Here is a 21,188-nt window from a genome sequence, read left to right as displayed (position 1 = left end):
CTGAGTCGGAGCGAATCTCCCCCGTCCCTCGCCTGTACCTGGCCTAGGGCAGGGGCTGTGGGAGCCGGGGCATCACTGGCAGCACTGCTGAGGCCGGGGCGGCACCTGGCTCCCACGGCGCGCTCGCTCTCTGTTATCTAAGAGGTGGGGCATGTTCCTGTCCCCGCCCATGTCCCTGTTTGTGGGCGAGGAGCCAGGAAGCAGAGGCCAAGGAGCGCCACGGGTACCGGAGCTGGTGTGTGCGGCCGGGAGCAGGCCCAGGCCCCCACTCCCTGTCCCCGCCCCGTGCTTGGTCCCGTGGCCCTGCTGGAGTCGAGGCTGTCTGTGACGTGCGGTTTCTTTGTGCAGAAAGCTCCAGGTCGTGACTTACGGAGGGAACAAAGGCCCTTTATAGCGAATGCTCCTGGCACATAAGGGCAGGTGTATCTGAGAACAGGCTGGACCACGGGGCTTCTGGACCCGGACCCGCCCTCCACTATAGTTGTGGGGGGTGCTGAGGGTCCCCACAGCCCTGAGAAGACCCCCATAGCCCCCGCCCTCACCCCGGGACCCTGCCCCTCGCCCTCAGAGCTCCTCCAGGGGCCCTCTGCCCTCCACCCCCCAGGCTGAGGTGAGCCTGGACCCAGAGAGACCCTTACACCTTTCAGGAAGGAGGGCCCGCCTGCCGCTGCAGTGGGTCCGGCTCTGTGTGTGGTGGGCGAGAGGCATGCCAGTGGGGCCTGGGCACGTATCCAGCTGGTAGGGCCTGGGGCTGCTGTCAGCCCCCAGAGAGGCCAAGTTGTTTCTGTGTCTTAAATGTCCACTTGGTGGTTTCTGGTATGTATTTCATTATAGGCTGCAAAAGAAGCTTTACTGAGACCGTGTGATTCCCCCCGCCTTTTATTTAATTTTGATACGATACACATAACCTGAAGCTCACCATTCTAACCACTGGAAAGTGAACATCTCAGTGGCATTGAGTACATCTGCATTGGTGTGCAACCCTCCCCACTGTCTAGTTCCGGAACTTTTTCTCACCCCAGATGGAAATCCCATACCCATTAGCAGTCCCTCCCAGGGCCCCGCCCCAACCCTGCCAGCCCCTGGCAGCCACTAATGCACTCTCTGTCTCTGTGGATTGGCCTGTTCCGGGCGTTTCCAATGAATGGCATCCTACAGTGTGTGGCCTTTTGTGTCTGGCTCCTTTCTCGGAGCGTGATGGTTCTGAGGTTCATCTGAGTAGCTTTGTATGGCTGAATAATATTCCATCACCTGCGCAGACCACATTTTGTCAGTCGTTCATCTCTTGGGGACGTGCAGGTTGTTTCCATGTGGCTGTTGTGAAGAGTGCTGCTGTGAGCATTTGTGTAAAATTATATGAGATTTTTAATCATACGTGAGTCCCTGGGATCTTAGCCTGTTGGCTGGGAGATTGCCCAGAGCACCCACCCATAGGAGGACTCCACGTGGACGTCCCCAAATGGTCAGCCCGGGGTCCCACCGCCTCTCCATCCCCTCTCATGTCTCCTGCTGTCACCACCACCTCTTCACCAGTGACCCCCCCATTGCCTGAGAACTGGGAGACAGCGCCTGCCCTCTCTTTGCCTTCTGGAAGGGCAGATCTGGAGGCTGGGAGGACGGCTGGGGATGACTCACCGGCAGAGAGGAGCCCGTGTCCCACCATCTCAAGGTTGGGTCCTCAGTGACGACAGTGAGCTCATCCTGGGTTCTGCCCGTGGAGATGGCAGTGAGAGTCCCCTGGGGGCCGTGCACGCGGAGGCCCTGCTCAGTGACATTTGTAATGATGCCGTGAGCAGCAGCGTGCTCGTCTGCCGTGAATTACAGCAATCTGGACAATTACTGCTCAGGGTGGCTGCTAATGGCTGTGTGTTCCAGGCGGTGGCAGGAGGGAGCGGGGGTGGGGCGGGGAGACAGGTGCTGGCAGCCCCCAGCAACTCCTCCATATAGAGGGTGGGGGTGGAGAAGCTAGGAAAGTTCTGGAGCCTCCGCCCAGAAAACCAAGAGTTAGGAAAAGGGACTGGAGAAGCGGCTATTGCTGAGGCAGATGGTCTGCGCCCATCCTTTACCCATCATTTCAGCAACACAGTGCCTAACCCTCTGTATGGCAGGGGCACTCAGGAATGAGCCAGCCCCACCCCTCCCTCGGGGAGCCTGGGCAGATAAGCGGCCAGGTTTCCCCAGGGCCTTCGGACCCCAGCCTGCCTGAAGCCTCTGCAAGACTTTAGCAGCACGGCCCTGGAGGATGAGCAGCAGTGGGGCCCCATCCCTCGGGAGAAACCAAGTCTCAACCGCTGGATGTTTCCGCTGTGTGACCTCAGGCAAGCTGGTCAACCTCTCTGTGCCTCAGTTTCTTCATCTGTACAGTGGGAGTCAAGGAGCACCCACTGTGTGTTTCCTGTGGCTGCCATAATAAAGGGTCATGAACTGGGTGGCTTAACTATATATTCTGTCACTCTTCTGGAGATGAGAAGTCCAAGTTGAAGGCATCCGAGAGGCTGCATTCCCTCCAGAGGCTCTGGGGAGGAGCCTGCCTTACCTCCCCCAGCCCCTGGCACCTGCCGGCAGCCTTGGCGGTCCTTGGCTCATGACCGTGTCCCTGCAGGCTCTGCCTTCGTCTTTGTGTGCCTTTCTCCCTGCGTGTCTCTGTCCACATTTCCCTCTTCTTACAAGGACCCATCCCAATCCAGTATGACCCCACGTTGACTTGATCACATCTGCAAACATCCTTTTTCCAAATAAGGTCACATCATAGGTTCTGGTGGACATGAAGCATTGGGGGATGCTCTCCAACCCAGCACACCCCCTTCATGGGGTTTTGGTGAACGTACGTGGAAGAGCCGAGGGCAGTGCCACCTGGGGCATACTGACTTCCCCATCACTTTGTAGCCACAAGCAACTCCTTAGCCCCCGACCTCGGCCTGGCCCATCTGTTTCACCCTCAGTTTCCATCGTACTCTCAGATGAGGCAGAGATGCTACCTCCCAGGGGCGCCTTAAAGGCGGAGCGAGCCACATAGGTACAGTCCTTGGTATACAGTAGGCACTCAGAAGTGGCAGGCTGTCAGCTTAGGGCGCAGTCTCCGGACCTTGCTCCCTAGGTTTGGGTCCCTGCAGAGTCTGCCTCCTGCAGAGTCTGACCCTGAGCAGGTGCCTGCACCTCGGGGCCTTAGCCCCCCGCCACCTCTGTCTTCACCCAGGGGATAGGGGTCAGAGGTAAGTCACCGGCCAAGCAAATGTACAGTGACAATGGGAGGAACCTCCATGGTGCTGGGGGCCGCCAGTCAGAGGGCTCCCCCGAGGAAGGGGCTGACACCCAGAGCACGAAATAATAGTGAATATCACCCAATAACACCGTGGAGGCCGTCCTGCGTGCCGGGCACTGCTGGAAGCTTTGTGTGTATGAAGTCACTTCATCTCTACCAACCTGACTAGGAGGTAGGTGCTGTTATTACTTCTGTTATTCAAATGAGGATACTGAGGCCCAGAGAGGTTTAGTTCGCAGCCCGGGGTCACACAGCTGTGAAGTGGTAGAGCTGGGATTTGAACCCAGGCATTCTACTTGCAGAGTAGGAATGGGGTTGGTGTGAGGGCTGAATGAGTTAGTCCATGAGCCAAGCTGTTGACCAGATAACAAAGGCAGGATAGGCATGTGCAAAGGCCGCGTGGCAGAGGCAGTGTAGCCCTGTGAGAAGTGATTGAAGCCCAGAAGGTAGAGGGACCACCGGGAGCCTGGCCTTGCCAGCCTGGGATGGAGTTTAACTATTACTGTAGAGCGTGGGAGGCCACTGGGGAGGGGCTAGGGACATCATGGCTGTAGGGTTTCAGGTGGGCAAGTGAGCACCTTCCCTTCTTGCGTGCACGGGGCTGTGGCTGCCTGCCCTGAGGCTCACGCTACCTGGGGACCGAGAATGTTCAGGAGGCAGCTTCCCTAGGAATTGGGCAGCTCTGGGGAGCTGGCCGCCTGCCCTCAGGCCCAGCGCCACGTGGGGAAGGAGGGGCAGGGCAGGAGCAGGGCTGGGATGAGGGACTTGGTTCCCCTGGGAAAGGTCAGCCTGGCCTGGCTTGGAAGCCCAACCCAGCTGTGCGAGAGGCCTACGGCTCTGCTGGCAGCTCCTCCAGGCCCCAGCCCTCTTCTCTGGCGGCAGAGAACCTGCTGTGGAGCGGGTGGGGAGGCTCCTGGTCACACCACTGTCACACCATTCTAGACCAGGAGTAAGCTCTGGCCCGCCTCTGGGCCGCCAGTCTTTCCCGGCTTCCAGGGAGCGGCCCACAGTGGGAGGACGTGCAAGACCAGGCCCTGGTGGCTCCGGTGAGCCCAGGCAGACCCCAGAGGCCTCCCCCAGGAGCTCCAGCTGCCTTGCCTAGTGGCCTTACCACTTTCCACAGGAGCCAGGCAGGAACCACTCATTGCTATGCACATGGGCTGGCCTGACGGGCTTTTATGGATGAAGCATCTAAGGCGTGGGAAGAGGAGGGGTGAGCCCCCAGTCCTGGAGCCTGGAGAGCAGGACCTCCCCCATTACATGTCCACAGGGAAAGCCTTGGGCTCTGCCCACCATGGACCCCCCGAAAGAGGAGCGCCTGTGTGCTTGGCCGCACAAAGCTGCCAGAGCTTACAGTGGGGTGGGCGGGCCAGTAGGCAGTGCTGCTGCTGCTGGGTTTGGGTCTGCCCGGCTACTTCCTGGTGCAGCCGTCCGTCAGGGCCTGGCAGGAGGCAGCGCTCGGGGTGTGTGACTCAGGAGGGGTGGTATACCAGGCAGGGATGGTGCGGTGCCTCGGGGCTCGCGTCCAAGGAGACTGTCACCACGTGTGGTCTGGAGAGAGACCACTAGGGAGGACGCGTGTCTGGGGCTGGTTGGCCTCCCGGCCGGATCTGTGACAAACAGTCTGTTGTGATGGTTTGGAAGGAGGAGAAAGTTGGGGTTTCTGCAGGAACTTGGGGTACAGCCAGACACAGGGGCAAGGTCTGGACCACACTCTTGCTCCTGTCAGCACCCTTGAAGATGAGATCAGGCATCGACAAGTCCCTCTTCCCTCCTGCGGGAGACCCATGAATTCGCATCCACATGGCTCCTGACTCAGGGAAGGAGCACCTGGCAGCTAATGCGGTCGTAACGATGCCTGTTGTCACGTGGCGAGGCTGGTACTCATGAGCGAGGCAGGCCCCCCACACGCATGTGTACACATGCACACATACACATGACTTCCGCTTTGCACAGGAGAAGACCAAGGCCAGAGGGAGAGCCAGTGCTCACCTAGCACACTGCGGTGGACATGGGGCATGGGGTGGGCTGTCTGATCCCCCAGGCTGGCTTCCCGCTTTGCTCTGCTCTGTAGGAAAACGTGACATTGAAGGGTGTAACGTAGCACGTCCGGAAATGGTAGGCGAGACAGCGCCAGGTCGTACGCAGGTGACTTTATTTCATCTTAATGAGTCTGGTTTTCTTTTGAGAGCTGGGAGAAGACGTAGCTTGTTCACATTGTACCTATGATTTACGGGTGTAATTGCTGATGCGGAGGCTAAGGCAGATAGCAAGGCTGACTTTTGAAAGAGTAGATGGAGAGAAAAGAGTGGGGAGGTGCAAGTCCAGGTGTGATGTTATCCAGCCAACATCCCGATGGGATTTCAGGATGGCAGGAGTTCGGGAAGTCCTGACAAGACGCGCAGGAGATGCCCGGCCTGTCAGGGGTGTCAACGCGGAGGCCCCATCCATGTGGAACACCCCCAGGGCTTGGGGTTTCCGAAATGGGGAAGTGGCATGACTCAGGCCCAAGACGGCTGGGTCTTTTCCTCCCAACTTTGATAGGGTTTTGGGCAGAACATGCTGAGTGTCTCAGGGAAAATGACAGCTGGAGGGCGGTGGTCGATGCCCCCCTCTGGCAGGCAGCCTGTGAGTCTTCATGGAAGGGGCGGGAAACGTCGAGGCTGGAGGTGACTGGCTGGGTGGGGAGAGCGAGTGTGTTTCCAGGGTTGGGGGCGACATCCCTAGATGCAGGTGGGTGGTGGTGTGGTCCCCTCGGAGTCCTGGCTGTGGGTGCAGATCTGCAGACCCTTGGAGAAAAGCAGCTTGGGAGCATCTGAGCAGGGCCGCAGGCCTCCCTGAGGGCCGGAGCACCTGAGCCGAGGAGGCTGAGTCCTGGCCCCCACAAGAACAGCTCGTCACGGGCCCCCAGATAGCGTGTGGGACGCTGCCCCATGGGTGCCCAGAGCAGGATTAGCCGAGCGGAGCCCCAAGCACCTACCCCTGTGGCCACCGGGCCGCTGCGCCTGTCTCTCCGCTCTGTCTGTGACTCAGACCTCCTGGCTGGACTTCCTGTCTTGGTCAATTTCACTTCCTAGTTCCTGCCTCCTGACTCTTCAGAACGAAACTCCTTCCTTAGAAATTAGAAGTAGGGTCGGGGAATCCAGACCACAGGGCATGGTGGCAGAATCTACCGTCTCCACCCTGGCACAGAGTGTGGGGGGCGTGTGCCTGGGTGTCAAGGGGGATACCCCAGCCTCTTTTGGGAGGGTGCAGAGCTAAACCCACAGACCCCTCTTCCTTTGCAAGCTCCTTACCAGGGACCCAGACGGGTGGCAACGATGCCCAGGGTGCCCAGCAGGCCCCAGACACCTGCCGATGAGCAGTGGAATGAGGGAGCTAATTTCAGAGGTGGCAAAAGCTATGAAGATGATCAAACCCTGGGATGGCAGGGCGACGGGGGGTTCACTTTGGTGGGGCGGGCAAAGAAGGGTTCTCTGAGGAACTATCACTTGAGCCAAGACCAGAGGGAGGACGAGGCACATCCGTGAGAAAGCCGTGGAGGTGGCAGGAGCAGCCAGTGCAAAGGCCCTGGGGCATACACGAGTGACCCAGGGAGAGGCTGGGCGGGTGCATGGAGCTGGCTCCATAAGGGTTGCTGGGCCGTCCTAGGGCCTTTGGATTTTATTCCAAGAGCTTCAGGTGGTCACTGGACGATTTTAAGCAGAAGAATGATTTGATGGGGTTGGCATCCTTAAAAGTGCACTGAGACCTCCCCTACAGAGGATGGAGGGTGGGACTCAGGTGGAGAGGCCCAGATCCCTGATGTGGTTGAGGTTTGTTGCCCTCCCCTGGCATCGTGCCCCAGGACGAGGGCTGGGGCATTCCAGAGACACCTTCTGCTCCCCAGGTTTTCGGGGACAGGATGGAGGGGCTGGGGGTTAAAGGCAAAAGCAGGTTAATGATCCCAGAGTCAGGGAAGTCGGTCGTGACCTGAATCTAGGCTCCAAAGTTCAGCTCAGTTAACTTTCAACCTCCTGGGAGGCTCCCTGGCATTTCCGACAGTGTTCCTTCACGGCTGCAGGGGATCTCAGAGGACGAAAAGGGCAGGTGTTGTCCCGAGATCCCCCAGCAGCAGAGGGCCCTTTGGGGACCCCAAATCCCCAAATCCTTCCCTCCCCTAAATGTTTGAAGGTCTTGTGTGCACCCGACAAAGGCTCCTCAAATCCCAGGCTCCCTTTGGAATTTGAGACCAGCCCTGCTGCCCACCCATAGCCCCCGATGGAGGGCTTGGTCGGCCTCGGCAGCATCAGGCCAGGCAGGGGACAGAGCTCAGGTGGAACTGACATGGAGAGTAGGGGGACGGGTTGAGGGGATGACGGCGGAAGAAGCTGTTTGCTCCCCGTCTGCCGGGGGTGGAGAAGCTCTGTTTTTCTGGAACCCTCATCTGTTCTTACCACTGCTGACGCCGCCACCGCCGCGGATGGGGAGAGAGGGAGGGGGAGCCAGTGCCAAGTTGGCCCGCCCCTTGTGAACCTGGGCCTCTGCCACGCTCCCCCGCCCGCCCGCCCGCCCGCCGCGAGCCTCCGTCTGGAGGTCACATTCAGTCCTGCCGCGTCTCGCTGGGTCAGGCAGCAGGAAGATCAGAGCTGAGCCCGGCTGCGGGTGACACGGCTGCCCTGCTGGACCTGGGTCCTTGGATTTTGCCCGGCCCGGGGGTCTGTGGGCCCTGGCAGGCACTGCTCGCTGAGCGTCCGCACTGGGCACATTGGTGCTGGAGGAGCTCGGCACGCGGCGCCCCAGCGATGCCTGGCCCAGGGGTGCCCCACACGCACCACTGACAACTTCCCGCCACCCACCACCCTCGGGGAAGGGCACCTCGCGCGCCCACAGCGGCTTGGGGACAGCGTCAGAGGTGGCAGCAGCCGCTGGAGGAGCCCCGGGCCACCACAGGCAGGCGGGCTTGCAAGGAGCTGCCTCCCGCCCCTCTCGAGCCAGCCTCCGCCCGCCGCGTCCCTCCCTCCCTCGCTCCCTCCCTCCCTCCCTCCCTCACCGTGGGACGGAGAAGGATGTGAGGCTGAGCTGAGCCGCCAGCAGACGCCAGCCAGCAGCCTCGCAGAGCCGGCCGCGGCCGCCCAGCCTGCCGGCCCACTTCTCTGGGCCCGCTCCCCGGGGCATCTTCCCAGCTCTATGTTTCCGGAAAACTTGGCCGAGGGGGAGACGCGGATGAGAGGATGTGAGTGAGTGGTCTTGGGGAGGGGATGGGGGACTGCGGGTGCAGGGGCAGGGACCGCAACGTGGCCGTCTGGGATTTGAGGCTGGGCAGCTGGGGCAGCTGGGGAGTTGGAGTTCTGGGCCCTGGAGTGGATGGGGGTCCCAGCCCATCCTTTCCCCCGTGCCCCCTCCTCTCTCTCCCTGCTGGGCTGAGGCTCTCCTGGAAGCAGGGGTGGGACCTGGATCTGTGCCTGGGAAGGTCTGTGATGCTCTGTGCAGAGGGGGCTCTCCAGGTGGACGGGGGCTTCAGGCTGGGTCTGGCGGGGTGGGCTCCAAGGCACGGTGGGGTGGAAAGTCCTTCTCTCTGTGCCCGGCACCCTCTGCCTGGGCTTCCCAAAACACAAACCAGAGGAAGCCAGTGCCAGCCTGCCCCTACCCCGAGGCCCTGGCCGGCGCTAATGGAACACCCACTCTGGCCCCTCACAGGGCAGTTAAGGAAACTGAGGCCGGAGAGCAGAAGGGCTGGCCGAGACTGCTGGCGAGCTCTGGCCAGGTGCCCGGGTGACTCTGCCCATTGCTCCTTTGGGAGCCACATGTTTTCAGGAAGGACTGGGTGACCCCCATCCCCACCTCCATCCCCTCTCCCCTGCCCTCAACCCTCTCCCACTGCCCCCATGATCGGAGTTAATTAGGGTCCCCAACCCCCAGCCAGGCTCCTAGCCACCTCCTTATTTATTGACTGAGTTTGGAAATGTCAACCTCCCCAGCGTCGTCAGGCCATCCCCCCGGGCTCTCTATGCCCACCCAACCCGGCAGGCCCAGATGGGAGACCCGCCCTCTCCCACCCGGGTTCCGGGCCTGTGATCCCTCTGGCCTAGCATGTTTGCCTGGGCTCTCTTGGCCCCGGCTGGGGAAATATAAATAAACGCACGGCCCCGTCCACCAGGTTCTGGAAGTGGCAGCTGCTGCTGGCGCGGGCGGAGGGAAAGGTCAGGGGCCGGGTGCCACTTGATCTCACGCCCCGGTCCTCCCCTTCTGCGCCTGTCCTTGAGGAACCCTGAGGAGCGGGCCGTGAGGCCACGTGGCTCCCAGGGCCACAGCGGGCAAGCAGGTGGCCTGTCAGTCAGTGCCACCCCCACGCCACGGGGGCCAGAGGACCCGGAGGGCAGGAAGTCTGGGGCCCCATGCCCGCGTTGCCCGCCTTGGCTGGTCCTCTAAGCTTGGGTGAGTTGGCGGGACCCTCTGAAATCTCCCCAGGAGATTTCCCCCTCCTGGGGATGGGAAAATGGTCACAGCCACGACAGCAACGATGAGAAGGAACCAAGTCTTTGAAGGGCTTTGCAAACTCTGTGTGTCACTTAGCCATGCCATGGGCTGATGTGTTGATGTTTCTGCTGCTGTTATTTTATTTGCATTAGAGCCTTGTGTGTAGCAGGCAGGCAGCCGGCACGTGGGTGGGTAGGTGGGTGGGTGGGTGGATGGATGAATGAAGGAAGGAAGGAAGGAAGGAGGGAGGGAAGGAAGGAAGGAAGGAAGGAATGAAGGAATGAATGAAAATACCAACACAGACGGCTGCCCCTCGGCTCCATGACCCCTGAACCATTTTAGCTGGAGCTTGGCTTGCAGATTGATTTGATTCAAGGAAAATAGTCAAAAACTTCGTTACGGGAAATCCTTCATTAAGTCCTTACAAGTATAGCTCCAGCTCAGGGAGGCTGCCAAGTCCCGAGCTACGTGATTCAGCCTTGGGGCCTGCTGCCCTGGAGGGGCACCCTCTTGCCGCACAGCCCCCTAGGTCAGGAGCGCTCCCTGTCTCTCCCACAGCCCTGGGAAAGTGGGCAGGCCCTACCTGCACGGGCTGGCTGGGCCATACAAGGTCACGCCGCTGGAGACACGGGCATAAATATAGAGCTGCCTGGCCTGTGCCTGTGCCTGTGTGTGCCACAGCTCGCCGGGCAGATGGGCCGAGGCCGGGGGCTTGGCTTCCCAGGCGCTGCCTCCGGTGCAGCAGGGGCTGTGTTTCTGCTGAGCCTGGTGTTTGTGGCCTTGAAACTAGAACGTGGGGGGCGGCATGCCGCTCTGGCCTGAGACCTGGGGATGGAGGGAACTTTTTCTGCCAATTCCTGGAGGGTCTCTTCCCACAGCAGGAGGTCTGTGAGGCTGGGAGAACCTCCTGGTGGTGCGGGTTGGGGTTTGAGAGCAAATTCCAGCCGCCCAACCTGGCCTGGTGGGCCTCGAGTCCCGAGTGGGCCTTTAGGTGCCCTTAGGGAGTTTGGGCCCTGGACGTGCCCCAGTTAACCTGGGCCCGGAGGCTCCTGGCCCCAGCTCACCCCCACCCTGACCTCCACCCTCCCATCCCCTGCTCACCACGTCCCTTCCTTTCCCTGGGCCGGTGTGGCCGGAAAACAACCGTCTCCCGAGGCCTCGCCTGCAGCTGTGAGCGAGTGTCAGGGCTGGGTCACGTCGGCCGCCCTCCCGCCCAGCCTGGGGGAGGCAGGAGAGGTGGGGCCTGGGCAGAGGCTGTGCATCCTGGACATTCACAGCCCTCCGCCCCCAGACTTCTGCGCGGTGGCTCAGTGGGGCTTCACCTGTCGCTTTTGGCTCCTCCAGCCCAGGCCTTTCCCATGCATCCTGGCCTGGAGTCAAGTGACTGAGAAACCAGACCCCAGAGGCCAGCCCTGCCACCCTCTAGTACCTTCCCCACCAGGGGACACGTGGCCCGTCGCTGTCTCTTCTTCCCGAGGTCCTGGGCCTGAGCAGGGAGCCCCAGGCTGGGTTTCTGCTCCAGGCCCGTTTGCCCCGCAGGCCATGTACACAGGCCCCTCTGCCTGCCGGGCCTGGCCGCCCCTCACGGCTCTCCTCTCCCGAGACAGGTCTCCTGGAACACGGCCGCAACTGGTCGGCCATCGCCCGGATGGTGGGCTCCAAGACCGTGTCGCAGTGTAAGAACTTCTACTTCAACTACAAGAAGAGGCAGAACCTCGATGAGATCTTGCAGCAGCACAAGCTGAAGATGGTGAGTCCGCAGCCGCCTGCGCCGCGCCCCCGGGGGCTGGGAGAGGAGCTCAGGCTGCCTCAGGAGGTGTCTCTGCACCCCAGGAGGCGTGGGCCAGGGTGGGGCCGTTATGCCGCCTTGTTAGAACTCAGTTTCTGGGGGTTCAAGCCTGTGAGTGCCCGCGATGGCTGCAGCCCGCAATGCTGCTGTGTGTCCCTGCCCTGGAGAAGGGCCAGGCCAGCTGCCCTCCACCCCCACCCTGACCCTGCTCCGCTCAGACAGACACCTCTGGGGGCCCTCAGCCCCAGCTCAGGGTGTGGGGGAAGGAGCGCGGTGGACCAGACTGACTCAGCCAGGAATTCAGGCTGTCAGCGCGTTGGAATGAGGACCCGGAGGCAAATGGGTCCTGAGCGAGCAGCTCCCCCGCCCCATTTGACCTCACAGCTTTAGGGCTGCTGTGGCGGGGGAGGGACAGGTCTAGGGGGCGGGGAGCAGACATCTCAGCCCCAGAATCCTGGAGGGCTTGAGGCAGGTCCCGGGAGGCTGAGACCCTTCCCTCCTGCACAGAAGGTGCAGGCCTGCCTCGCCACCTAACGGCCTCCAAGGAGCAGCCGCTTCTTCCACAGCTGTTTCTGGGAATCAAGGAGCATTTTGAGGGAGACCTCTGCTGCCTTCCCTCTCTCCTTCACTACCTCTCTCCTTCCCTTCCTCCCTCCTTTCTGCCTCTTTGACATGCTTGCCAAGCATTTTAGAGCTGGGGAAACTGAGGCTTAGCCAGGCTCATCTGCAACTGAATTGGGATTTGTACCCACAGTTATGAGATCAGCACCCACGCTCTTCATCGCTAGGCTGCGTGTTTCCTCATCGATACAGAAGCACGAGGGAGGGGTTGCATAGCTCCCCTCTCCGCCTCCCCACCAAACCGTGACGTCGGGCTGCCTTGCGCCTGGGTGTAAAGTGTATGCAGTGTGTTCCAGACAGGCCATGCTGAATTGCTCCCTCCCTGCAACCTGCTGAGGCCCAGAGAGGGTGAGCAGGCTGTGAGGTCACACAGCCTGCAGCGGGAGGGCCAGGTATAGCCTCACCCTGTTTGAACTCTGCCCAAGTACTGTGCAGAATTTAAGGACATCCTTCCACCCTCCCAAGTGGGTTCTTCGTGAGTCACGTGTGCGCGCGGCTGCTGGTGGCTCCGGGACCGAGGGGGCACAGTCCCACGGCCCTGTGGTCAGCGCTGAAATCCACCCTCTGGCCTCGGGGAGGCCCCTCCCCGTCACTTCCAGTTAAGCAGTGCCCCGCGTGCCCTCCACATCGCCCATGGGATTTGTCCCCAGAGCTCAGGGCTTCAGGCAGCGCCCTCCTCTTCTGGATGCTTCGGGCTTTCTGGTTGGGTGTAGAGGAAGGCACCGTGTCTGGCTGAATGTGCAGACCCCTGTTCCTAACACCTGCCGAGGTCCCTTATGGCAAAGAGGGCCCATGCCACAGCAGCCTGGGGGCGCAGCAGGGGGCCTGGGCCGGGGTGGGGGGATGTTGTGGGCCATCGATTCTGTCAGCCAGGTCAGGAGTCTGAAGTGGTCCATCCGGGATGACTCAGGGGCAGGGGTTTGGCCCTGAGCATCTCCCTAGGCACAAAAAGGGCCTCCTGGTTTCTCCCCAGCCTTCCTTTCTTTGTCTCTCTCTTCACCCCACCTCCCCCTTACCCCACCTCCCCCTCGGGGGCCCCTCCACCTGTCCCCCTCACCCCATGACCACAGGCGTCTCCTCCCCTGCAGCCTGCTGCCACTCAGCCTGGCTTTCCAGGCTTCCGCAGGGTGTGGCCCTGCTGTACCCCCAGAGACTCCAAAACCTGAGAGTGGCTTGGAGGACCAGAGACCCCAGCATGGTGAACCGTCCCATTAGGCCCAGGGTGAGACTGGGGGCAAGGCCCAGCTTGTGGATTTGGGCACCCCTGTGACCTTGGGCAGTGAATTCAGCCTTCTAAGCCTCAGTTTCCCCATCTGTAAAGTACGGGAATAACAGTTCTTATCCAAGAGGTCCTGTGAGGAGTGAACGAGTGATTACCTGTGAGGACCTTAGTGCCTGCCAGAGGGGCAATGCTCTGGGAAGGCGACCTGCCCTAGTTACTCTTACTGCTGTGGTCATTATTATTTTATCTTGACGCCATCTACCCCCTTCTCAGGGCTGCCTGAGACCCCTTCCTTTTTTTTTTTTTTTTTTTTTTTTTTGAGTTGGAAGGTTTTATTAGACTAGGAGATTAGTGGGAGGTATGAGTACTGGGCTAAGGTGGCAGGGGCCATGCTCAAGGCACCCTGTCATGTGTAGTAACCACCAATGAAGCTGCTGGCGTGGACAAACATGCAGCCAGCTATCCCACTGACGAGGGCCCTTCTTGAATGGTGTGTGCAGGCACAGCCACAGTGTGCTATGGGTTGGGAGCAGGGACTGGGCCCAGGAGACCTGAGTTTGAATGTAGGCTCTGCCACCTACTAGCTGTGTGCCCTTGGGGAAGTGACCAATGCTCTCTGCGCCTCAGTTTCCCCATCTGTGAAATGGGGACAATAATGAAACCCATCTCAAAGGGCTGTTGTGGGAATGCACTGGGTGGCTGCCTACAGAGTGCTTGGAACACGGCCTAGTGTGCCCCAGGCACCCTGCTAGTGAGAGCTGTGATAGTGCTGATGGTGATGCGCTCACGATTGATTGATTGATTGATTGATTCATCCATTCATTCAGAGAGGCACTCCAGAAGGATGGTGCAAAGCAGGGCTTTGGAGCTGGTGGCTTCGCACCCTAGCTCTGCTGCTTAGTGACTGGGTCAAAGGATACTGGGCTTCACTTCACCTCTCTGTGCCTCAGTTTCCACCTCTGTAAAATGGGGCTAAGAATGGGACCCAGGCATAGGGCTGTTGAAGAACAAGTGTGTTTCTTTTTGTAAAGGGTAGTGCCTGTTCCTTGGTCAGCCCTCAATAAGCATCCAGTATTATTCTCACTGTCCATTCAGCAACCCCTTATTGAGCGCCTGCTGTATCCCAGGGAAGCGATGGCAGGTGCCGTGAGGGCAGAGGCATGGATGGGGTTTTCCTGCTGGGCTGAGAAGCTGACACTTAGTGGACCATGGAGGGAGTGGAGGCTACATGGAAGGATTCTGAGCTGAGGCACAGCCCCCATCCAGGGCTGGACTCAGGCTGGGTCGTCCTAGTGTCGATGAGAGTGATTCTGATCTGAATGACACAGCTGATAAAGAAGGTGGCCCTTCTGTCCCCTGATGCTGAAGACTCCGGAGGCGTGGGCAGGAGGGGACCCTGAGAACCAGGTTGGGACCTGGATGAGAATGAGTGATTCGGGAGTGTGCAGTTGGTTCTCGCTCCTGGCCCACCTCGAAGGAGCACCCTCATATCGAGGGCTGCAGCGAAAGCAGAGCAGATGCAGGGACCCATCATAGGAAGCGGGGCTCAGGCCAGACCAGCCGTCTTGACAGTGGCCGCTCTTGCTGCAGTGGTGAGCTTCCCATCGCTGCAGTATACAAGCGGGTCTCACCCGGAGAGATGCCGCTGAACCTGGTGACCTCCGCCTCCTGTCCCTCCCCTGTGCCTTTCAGTCCCAGGGAGGAAGGCACATCCCAGTGAATCCTGACACAGTAACAGCCACCTCTGGCTGCTGGCCCAACCCTGTCTGGAGTACAGGAAGACATGTCACCCTTGGTCAGAGAAGGAAGGAGTGGGGAAGCAGAGGGTCAGTGGGTGTCCCCTCCTGCCTTGCACCAGGCCTGGCCCGAGTGTGGCCACAGGCGACGTCAGCAGGAAGCAGGATCCGGCGGGCGGGCGGGGCATGTCCCAGAGTTATGTAACACTTGGCCTCAGTGTCTTCTGCGAGGTTTCCCTCCCCCTCCTTATGGCCGAAGGTTACCCTTTTCTCCCATCTGTGAATGCAGGCCCCTCGGGCTCAGCTTCCATGTTCCTCAGTCTCTGTCCTCCTCAGCCTTGGCCCGGCCCCGCCTTGTTTTCTGCTGTTAATCTCTTCTACCTGAGGCTGCACAGGCCTGCGGAGAGATGGTCCGGCCAGGAAATGTTTGAACCTGGCCGGCATTCAAATCTGGGTTCCTCGACTCATGAGCTGTGTGGTCTTGTGCATGTGTCTGCCTCTCTGAGCCACTGTCCCTGTCTATCAGGTTCATTCATCTAAAGACGTAGTTACAGAGCATCTGTTCTGTGCCAGACACTGTTCCAGGTATGGTGGGAATATAGCAGAGAACAAAGATCCCAGCCCTTGAGGAACTGGTGCGAGGGACAGGTTCGCACACTCAATTTTGGAATGGAGTCTGAAGATGCTATCTCATCTGAAGATGAGAGGAATGTAGTAGAAAATGATTGATGGTGGAGGTGGAGGGATGAGCTAATGATGGAGTGATCAGGGAAGACCTCTCTGATGTCTGAGCTAAGGCCCGAAGGAGGTGAGGAAGTGAGTTATGCAGATATCTGGGGCAAGGGTGTCCAGGCAGAGGAACAGCCGGTGCAGAGGCCCTCTGGCTAGGAGGGCAATGTGTTTGTAGCACAGGCCCTGAGGAGGGAAGAGGGGAGAGCAGCTTGGAGAGGCAGGCAGGGTCCAGGACTGGATCACACAGGGCCATGTGGATGGAGGGAGGACTTGGGAATTTTATCCAGGTGTTGGAGAGTTTGAAGCAGGGGGTGACATGCCCTGATATGCAGAGCGGCTGTGCAGATCCGATAAATTAATACCAGAAACCGCTTGGCACATAGTAGGTGCTTAGTAAACATCAGCTGTAATGACCGATGCCATCACCAGCATCTCGTATTCCACACACACCGGATCCCACAGTGCTGGACCATGTGTGTAAGGATTAACTGTAACTCCTGGGACTCTCCCTGAGACCCAGCCTTGTGGGGATTCAGGGTGTTGACACCATCCTGGTCCGCTGCCTCAGAGGCCCCACCCTGCCCCCCACAGAGAGACCTTGCTCTCCAGGATGGTGGGCGCCACGAGCAGGCCGACAGGAGACCCCTGTTCCCTGTGAGACTCTGAGTATCTCCCATGTCCCAGCCACTGCCCGGGCAGCTCAAGGCACCCAGCCCTGAGTCTTTCCTGAGCCTCTGTCTGCCAAAAATAGATTCGGGAAGCAGGGGCAGCCCTCGGCCGCAGCCGCAGAACCCACATGCCACCACTTTCTCAGGCCGCCACAGGCTCGAACTCTCCTGGGAGAGGCTCAGGGTTCGGGGCAGGGCTGGGACTGGGCCCAGGACATGTGCGGGGTTGCAGAGCTGGGCATCCCCCTGGGCCCTGCGGGCACTGGCAGGGGCAGGGCTGTGGCCCTCCGGCCGACTGTTGGTGACGGAAACTGTGACTAATGGACGAGCAGACGTTTCCCTTTTCCTCCCTGCGTTCCAAGCGGCTGTGCTCAGAGGAACCCTGTTTGCTCAGGAAGAAGGCAGGACAGGAAGTGATCCCATTCCCTGCCTGTGGCTGGGGCTTGGAGCCTGAGAACCCTTCTCCTCCCCTTCATGAGGCCCAGCTCCAGCCTGGCCATGGTGAAGGGCCGGGGTGGGCAGGGCCCACCTGGCATTTGCCCGAGAGCAGGCTGTGTGGTCTGGATGTCAGGCAGCTTTTTCTTGGAGTCTGGGCGCACCAGTGCAGAGGGATGTGTGGTTCCCTGTGGCTGCCGCAAGGAAGTACCACAGACCGGCACAAACAACATAGATGTATTCTCTTCCAATTCTGGAGGCCAGACGTCTGGAACCAGCGTCCGCAGGGCTGTGCTCACGTTCAAGGCTGCAGGGGAGCCTCTTGCATCTTCCAGTGACTGCTGGCAGTTCATGACATTCCTTGGCTTGTAGCTGCATCCCTCCACATGTGTCTCGGCTGCCACAGGGTCTTCATGTCCCTGAATCTGTATTTCCCTCTTCTTCCACGACTGTCAGTCCTGTTGGATTTAGGGCCCACCCCACTCCAGTGTGGCAACATCTTAACTAACGACATCTGCAGGATCCCGTTTGTAAGTAAGGTCACGGTTTGAGGTTCCGGGTTGATGTGAACTTTGGGGGACACCATTCAACACAATACAGGGCTCTTGGCTGAGAGCTGCGGGTACCTCCAGGTGTGGCGAGGGGCCTGCCTCTTTCTCAGCAACCCCAGAGGGATCAGGCTGCTGCCGCTCCTGTCACACCAGGCTGTGGTGGGCACCCCCCAGTGCCTTTCCAGTCCCCCTGGGAGTCCCCAGTCACTTCGAGATGCTGCCTTCACGATGCCCCTGCTCTCAGCTGTCTGTGCGTTCAAGCCCACGAAGGCTGGCCTTTCACAGTTGCTCAGCAAGTCAGTCAACAAACACTTTTGGAGTCTCTACCTGGCTCACCATGGGGACAAAGAGACACCCACTTCTGTGAGCCACAAAGATGAGCGGTTTGATGACGGTGCCTAAGTTGGGGAAGAAGGGTGGGCTCTGTGAGTGAGGAGCTGGGGTTCCCAGGAGCAGGGAAAGTGGAGGCCCCACGACGTGGGCTTCTTTCCATTCCGGGACACACCCGGAATGTTCCCCCGACGGAGGCCTTTGCACCTGTGACTCCCTGCACCTGCCACTCTCATCCAGAGCCTGGCTGGCCCCTTCCCTCTGCCGTCAAATCTTGGCTCAAATGTCACTTCCTTGCAGAAGCCCTTCCGGACTGTTCTGTCCAGAGGAGCACCTGCCCTTGTGCTCTTTGTCCCACCTCATTTCACCTGTGCAACCCTCTGAGTGGTGCTTCTGTGTGAAGAGCACATTGCTGGTCTCCCCAGCGGCAGGGCAGCCTCCGAGGGTCTACCCCGTGTCTACCCCGTGCGTTGTGTCCCCACAGCCCTGGTGTGCAGAACCGGGCACACAGTAGGTGTTCTGTAAAAATTCAGGAAATGAAATGCGAGCTTCCCAGGCTGGCCTGTCCCCTGGGGACGAGTGAGACTTGCATAGCAAGGAGAAGCTTCTGTATTCATTCACTCCACATGTGCCGATGAAGCTGACAGGGTGTCCCCAGGAGGCGTGGTCACTCTGGCTAGGAGAGTCCTGGGCAGTGTCAGACAGGTTATCTCACGCTCAGGAAGGATATCAAGGTGGCTGGGGGGCCCGCCTGTACCCAGAGTGTATCTGGGGCTCAATGGAAGAATAAAGGCCCCGGTAAAAATAACCCCTGGCACGCTTGGTTGCCGAGGTGGGGTGTGAGGGGGACGGTCACCCTCATTGCCACATGGCCAGGATCACTGTCCTTTGCACCTGTGGTGAGGCCCCAGGCATGGGGAGTCCCCAAGCTGACAGCCCAGGCCCCAGGCCCCAGCCCTGATCTGCTGCTTCCCTGTGCCCAGGAGAAGGAGAGGAACGCACGGAGGAAGAAGAAGAAAGCCCCGGCGGCGGCCAGCGAGGAGACCGCGTTCCCGCCCGTGGTGGAGGATGAGGAGATGGAGGCGTCGGGCGTGAGCGGAAACGAGGAGGAGATGGTGGAGGAGGCCGAAGGTGAGGGCTGGCGCAGCTTGGCGGTGGCTGGCCGCTGTGGGTCCAGGCTCTGAGGGAGGGCATGGTGGGAACTGACCCCGGCAGCGTCCTCTCCCCTGAGTCATCTGGGTCCTTCTTAGAAGGGGCTTCGACTCCCTGGAATGGGAGGGCCTGACTTGCCAGAAACTCACCAGTAATGGGCACAAGATTGATGGCCACAGCAATACCGAGAATAATCAGCTTCTCTGGGAGCCCCAAGCCTTACTCAGCCCTTCTGATGCCCATGAGTTCAGTCTTATGCTTGGGTAACCGGATGTCCAGGCTAGCCCTGTGGGTGCCTGCTGTCTTTCACCCCATCCGGTGTCACAGTTTAGAAAAGAATTTACTTTGGAAAATAGTTTTGTTTGTTCGTTTTGTTTTTTTCAGACGGAGTCTTGCTCTGTCGCCCAGGCTGGAGTGCAGTGGCGTGATCTCGGCTCACTGTAACCTCTGCCTCCCGGGTTCAAGCAATCCTGCCTCAGCCTCCTGAGTAGCTGGGATTACAGGCGTGTGCCACCACACCCAGCTAATTTTTGTATTTTTAGTAGAGATGGGGTTTCGCCATGTTGGTCAGGCTGGTCAGGCTGGTCTCAAACTCCTGACCTCAGGTGATCTGCCCGCCTTGGCCTCCCAAAGTGCTGGGATTACAGGTGTGACCCACCACACCAGGCCTGAAAATTGTTTTTTGACCAGAACTCTTTTACAAGGTAACCGGTATAAATAGAACCTATCTGTCAGTCGGGAAGTATTGTAAACGTTATATAGTTATTTTTAGTGCCTCCTTTTACTCCCAAGTGTCCCTATTTGGGTGATAAATAATTCGGTCCCCTTCTTTGGTGTCCCTGTTTTCTGTATGGGGAAACTGAGGCTCGGGCACTTAAAGGTCTGGGCCCAGGTGCCCCAGGTACCACAGAGTGTGTTGTTCTACCAGCTGTAGACTAGACAGATGCCCCACCAGGTGAGTGCTGCTGAAGAGAGGGCGTAAAGCCATCATGTGCGTGGTGCTGGCAGGTCTCCCCGGTCCCCTCAAATGGAGGACTGTGACCACATGAGCTGTGTGTTATCCAGGGCTCCGGATAACACATGGCTCAATTTTGTTATCAGTGTTTATAGACCCGGGAACTGAACACGGGCTGCCCACACCTGGCCCCATACTCTTGGTCACGAGTTCATCCACCTTCGACCCCCTGTGGCTCATTTTCTCTGTCAAAGAAGAAGTTGGGGGTCTAGACCGTTCCCACTGTGACGTGACCAAAAGCCGCTGGAGGACCCCAGCCCTTCTCGGTTGAGTGTCCCTGACTCTCTGAAGGAGACACGAGCAGCCCAGCGGAGCCCAAGTCCTTGGTGAATTCAACCCTCCTTCCTCCTGCCCCGTCAGGAGTCCTTCTGTTGTTCCCGTCCTCCCTCCCTCTCTGCCTTTGAATGCACCGGCTCCTCCCTGGCAGAAGGTGCAAGTCACCTCCTGGTTCTATAAGCCCGGCCTGCAGATAAATCCAGGCTCCTCCAACCTGCAGTGTTTCACCAGCCCGAATCTCAGCTCCTGACTGGGAATGGGCAACTGGGCCCTTGGGTGACTGTCATCTCACGCTGGGGGTGGGGCAGAGGCCCTGAGTCAGGCCTCCCCACCAGCTTTGGGTCTCTCTGACCCAAGTTGGCCAAAAGCCTGGCCAGTGTCTGACAGAAGGAAGGCCAGGGCCGCGAGTCCCTTGGGTCATCCCACTTTGGGTTCTGGGTCTGTAGCCAGGACAAGAGAAGACCCCGGGAACAGAAACCCAGTCCCTTCTGTAAATATCCCTCCAACTGTCTGAATGGGCAGGATGCAGGCTTGGTGGGAGCATTGTAAGAAGCCAAGCTTTGGCCACACGTTAAAACCGGAGCAGACACTGCCCAGAACTGTGTGGTCATGACCCCCGCCTCGCTTGCAGGGCTTACAAAGCCCAGTAGGGATGGGGAGAGGCGTGCTCTGCTGGGTGGGGGAGGAGGGAGGGCTGAGCTGGCTGGAGCTGAGGCTTTTGTGACGACGTGGTGGTCTTCTGTGGCCACTCTGAGAGATCGGGCACAGAGATCAGAGGCCCTGATTAAGCCTTCTGGTGCCCAGGGTGTTACCCCATCTTAAGGATAGGGAGACTGAGGCTGGGGGAAAGGAGAACCCGTCCCATGGGGAGTCCTGGCACATAGCTGGTAGGCTCGGGGTCTGCCGGCCCAGCCAGCGCACACTGCGTGACCTGTCTTTT

The 21,188-nt window shown here is 59.5% G+C and overlaps 1 protein-coding gene across 50 annotated transcripts in view; it reads left to right on the top strand.

Moving 5' to 3' along the window:
- NCOR2 (nuclear receptor corepressor 2) overlaps window positions 1-21,188 on the top strand; it is a 242,182-nt gene that overhangs the window by 170,077 nt on the left and 50,917 nt on the right. For 49 of the 50 annotated variants that reach the window (XM_074008352.1, XM_074008348.1, XM_074008346.1 and 46 more), the window contains 2 exons: window positions 11,329-11,471; window positions 18,789-18,936. In XM_074008352.1, the coding sequence (XP_073864453.1) occupies window positions 11,329-11,471; window positions 18,789-18,936 (291 nt within the window). Of the gene's footprint in view, window positions 1-8,336; window positions 8,478-11,328; window positions 11,472-18,788; window positions 18,937-21,188 lie in introns of those variants that run through there. The other variant, XM_074008368.1, reaches the window with a different exon arrangement.

This window comes from Macaca fascicularis, chromosome 11 (genome assembly GCF_037993035.2).
Source record: "Macaca fascicularis isolate 582-1 chromosome 11, T2T-MFA8v1.1".
NCBI lineage: Eukaryota > Metazoa > Chordata > Mammalia > Primates > Cercopithecidae > Macaca > Macaca fascicularis.
Note: the sequence above shows the minus strand (reverse complement) of the source record. Positions and strands in the feature narration are given on the sequence as shown.